The 4,521-nt window shown below is 34.3% G+C and overlaps 1 protein-coding gene across 1 annotated transcript; it reads left to right on the forward strand.

The window, feature by feature from the left end:
• Positions 1–3,537: 3,537 nt before the first annotated feature.
• Positions 3,538–4,007, forward strand: LOC124955540 (histone-lysine N-methyltransferase SETMAR-like). Its single transcript, XM_047510117.1, has 2 exons — positions 3,538–3,661; positions 3,730–4,007. The coding sequence occupies exons 1-2, from the start codon at positions 3,538–3,540 to the stop codon at positions 4,005–4,007; spliced, it is 402 nt and encodes a 133-aa protein (XP_047366073.1).
• The last annotated feature ends 514 nt before the right edge of the window (positions 4,008–4,521 follow it).

Raw genomic sequence — 4,521 nt, forward strand, 5'->3', positions numbered from 1 at the left:
TTAGAGAAACATATGAGAAGCCAGAAGATGGCCTTCTATAGTGACGTCATCAAACAGAAATGCGAGTTGGAAAACGAGGTGCTTAAGAACGCATTAGCCCTGGCGACTCTTCGTCCAGATGAGTTCGCCTGTACCATTAAGAGGAGGGTATATGGCTGTAGTTAAAACCGGAACTATCAAGGAATACAATGCGTTATTTCCACCGATGTATTATTTGAAGGGCAGTTGGTACAGACTAACACCAAAACCTGTGGAGGTGCTCTCTCCTCAAATACTCCAACCATTAACAAAGCCATCATGGAAATACGTGAATACGAAAATTTGCCGAAGACTTTCCTAAGACTTTAAGCTCGCTCGAAAACTTAATTTGTGCTATTAGTAAGCTCGCCGAAAATTGACTGTCATGTTGTTACGCTCTCGCTCAATCGAGTCCCAAAAGGCATCGCTGCGCATGTTCATCGCTCGCTCGTCTGCCCATTCACATAGGCGTTATTCGAAGCAAAGGTAGCGTGATGGCAGGTAAACGTCCTTTCGTCACCTTTTCCGAGAATTTGCTTGGTCGATGTTTATTGCCTGATGTAGTTACAAGAATCCTTAGCCTCTAGAATGCGGTTTTTGCTGGATATAATTCCGAGAGAGGCATTATTATAGCTGTGAATAATTCTTAGAACGCTAGATCATGGAACTCGCAATCAACGGATGTCATTTCGCCATTTGCGATACAGGTCTCTTAAGTCTATTGTTTGTCTTTATTATTTTACGTATTAAAATTACAGAAGTATTTTCTTTGTCAATAAATCGTTACATAAAGATTTTCAACCGATGAGTACTAATACTTTTTCGCGTGTATGGTTATTGTTTAACATATGATTACGTAGTTTCCGTTATATATAAATTATTAACATAGAGTTTTGACTGCTAATTATATATATTTATTTTTTCTTGCTTACTTGTTTAATTGCGTATATGCATTATAATATATTGAATGAGGAAAGCTTTCCTTCCGCCTTATGTTAATGGTAACGATTCACCCGTATTATATTATTTTAAGTATCTTAATTAAAGTTACAAATTATCATGAATACTAATGTTTCTTAGAATAGAGTTACCTATAGTAAGATTATAAAATTACCGACGGTAAAATTACCGATAGTAGAATTACAGAGTTACCGACGATAGATTTACTGACTGTAAAGTTATCGATTATATAATTATCGATAGTACAATTACCGACCTTGTGTCTTTTAGTTTAATAATCTTTTATCATTGATGGATGAGTCCTGACACGTCGTCAGACGGCGGTGTGATAATATTTACATACGTACATATTCCATATATACATATGGGTGTACCATTGGCTCTATCGATCGTGTCCCTTTCTTTTCTTGGTATTTTATTCATATATTCATTGCCGTCGGAGGTATTACGAGCGTAGTCAAATGAAAATAGAATGATAAAAGATGATTGAGTTGAACGGCGGCAACGCGGCTTGATATAGAATTCTAATAATAGAGATAGAACATCGATTTTATGTTCACAACATGTTGAACAAACGTATTCTTAACAACGTTATTAACATAAACAATAATTCGACGGAATTTATGATATCTTATTCGCCGAAGTATTAACTCTTTTCATCTATTATTTTATTTATTAATTTTTCTAATCGGTACAAGTTTTAATTAATTTTTACGAGTTATTTCTTTTGTACAAATTTTTATTTAAAAATTTCACATAGGATCTTTTTGTCTTGTCGAAGCATATTTCATGTACCTTCTATACGATATTATACCGTAGATACATATGTACGATCAATTTTTGTTATTGATAATTAAAGCATGAATGAAATTGACAGAAAAAAATTACATACCAATTCATGAATATTTATTTGGAGATTAAACGATTGTAAAAGGAAAGAAATGAATGTGTAAATAAATAAATAAAAAAATAAATAATAGCAAAAGGAAGAAAAAATACGACGAAGATATGTCAGTACGATCGAAATACAAGGCGATCGAGTAGAAACTGGAGATAAAAGAACTCGAATGAAAACGGAGAAATATCTAAATTGGGAAATCGTGTAGTTTTCCTTTTTTTTCTCTCCTCTCTCTCCCTTTTACATTTTCGTACTTTAGCGCTTTGTATCCCTTTTCGATCATTGTCTTATCGTCCAGATGAAAATCTTTGAACTTTTTGAACGTTTCATGATAATCGCCTTTGCTATGATCCTTTAATCTCTCCACCACTTTATTCTCCATCTCCCTCCCACTCTCTCTCTCTCTCTTTCTCTCTCTTTTACATGCAAACATATACATTAAACCAGTGTAAAGCAGATATAGATAGTGAAGCAAGAACTTCGATGAATTTCAAATATCTTCGTTCTATTTTAGAAATATTTAGAGAACTTGAATTTAGAAAACTTTGTTTTAGAAATAAGTAATAATGTTCTTTACAAGTGTATATTGATAAAGGATATATGCAAGTCAATTGTTATTTTTCATTTTGGTTTGAATTTTTTTCTTCTTTTTTTTTCTTTTTTTTCTTGTCATCCGAATTTTATTTCATCTGGGATAATTTCTGATTTTGATTTATTCGTCTAATTCCTCATTTTTTATAAAAAAGAAAAAAGATTAATAAATAAAGAATAATATTAATCCACTACGCATACATATGTGAATAGACATAAAATTATTAATTCAAGAGATATATTTTAAGAATTTAATTTAGAGGATCAGACCACACAGAGCGTTCGAAAAATGAGCTTATTCTTAAAAACGTTTAAACTCAAGGTATTTTTAAGGAATATTTTTTATTTTTGGCTGGATGCTAGTTTATAGTTTAAACAACCTCTTTTACAAAAATTATTGAAAAGTATTAATAAATACAAACGCACGTCGCTGACTAGAAGCAGATCTTTGTAATAACTCTTATGAAAAAAGAAAAATTATATTTTCGTATTCGTGAATGTTGTGGCTATAAAGTAGCATACGGATTTTTTTACCTTGAGAAATGAGCGGTGAATGAACGAAATACTGTTTTTGTGTGTGTACTGCTTGTAGAATATTGTGTCTGTAATAGTTGTCAATGACGAGAAAACGTCTTAATTCTTCTACAGTTTCAAGTTTTTTGTAGTTCAGCTTTACCAAATGTGCATTTGTTGATGCTAATACTGAGTGAGCGATATTTTAGACGCTCGAAGACAATGTGTAAGTGTTTTTCGTGGTCTTGTTGGTTTTTCGACATGACTAGTATGTCATGAATATAGATGAAAACCAAGTTTCCATCTCGGAAGATAGTGTCTATGTACTGTTGAAATATTTGAGTCGCATTCTTGAAATCAAATGACATTAGTAAGTATTCATGGAGGTCCCGGGGAGTAATAATATTAGGTGAACCGGAAAGTAATGTCGTTTCTGCCCATGTCGAAATTTGATTGTCATTTGTCAGCTCATTGTGTACTTCGAAGTCGTGTCAAAGACATTTTAAGGTTATTGTAAATAATTAAATATTAGACTTTTTTTTGCAATTTGGGGTGAAATGGCCAGCCAAATACCAGAAGAGCATATCCGGCATTGTATGCTTTTTGAGTTTCGCAAGAGTAGTAACGCAACAGTTGCAACCACAAACATTTGCGATGTTTATCCAAATGCATTAAACGTTCGTAAATGCCAAAGATGGTTCTCTGTACTTAATCTGGTAATTTTGGTCTCTCTGACTCCTATCGATCAGGAAGACCAACAATATTAGACAACGACATGTTAAGGGCAGAAGTGGAAGCAAATTCATGTCAGACAATCGAGGAACTCTCAAACACCCTTAACCAACCTTGGTCGATCATCCAAGAATATTTGCAGCAGATTAGAAAAATAAACAGAGCAGGTGTTTGGGTCCACCATAATCTGTCCGAAGAGAACAAAGCCAACCGATCCATCACATGCAACGTATTGCTTCAACGACACCATACAGAACCGTTTTTTGATCGTTTGATCACCGGAGACAAAAAATGAGTCCTATATGATAATCCAAAACGCATAAGGCAGTGGCTCTCTCCAAATGAATTACCACGAAGTACTGCGAAGCCGGGTTTACATCCCCAAAAAGGCGCTTCTGTGTGTTTGGTGGAGTATACGCGGAATTGTTCATTTTGAAGCGCTGAAACCTGGACAAACTGTTAGTGCAGATCTTTATTGTAAACAATTGGATCGAGTGAACCAATCTTTAATCGAAAAGTATCCGGCGATTGTCGACAGAAAAGGTGTTATTCTGTAACACGACAATGCAAGACCACACTGTGCAAGACAAACCTTGGAAAAAATTAATGAATTGGGGTGGGAGGTACTGCCTCACCCAACATACTCGCCCGATATCACACCTTCAGATTTACATTTATTCCGATCGCTACATTTTCTTAGTGGCAAAAAATTTGAAAATTTGGATAATGTCCAAAATGCCATCTCGAGGTATTTTACTCAAAAACCAATTGATTTCTATCGGTCCGTCATTGAAAATTTGCACACTAGA

Source organism: Vespa velutina, chromosome 18, assembly GCF_912470025.1.
Source record: "Vespa velutina chromosome 18, iVesVel2.1, whole genome shotgun sequence".
Classification (NCBI taxonomy): Eukaryota; Metazoa; Arthropoda; class Insecta; order Hymenoptera; family Vespidae; genus Vespa; species Vespa velutina.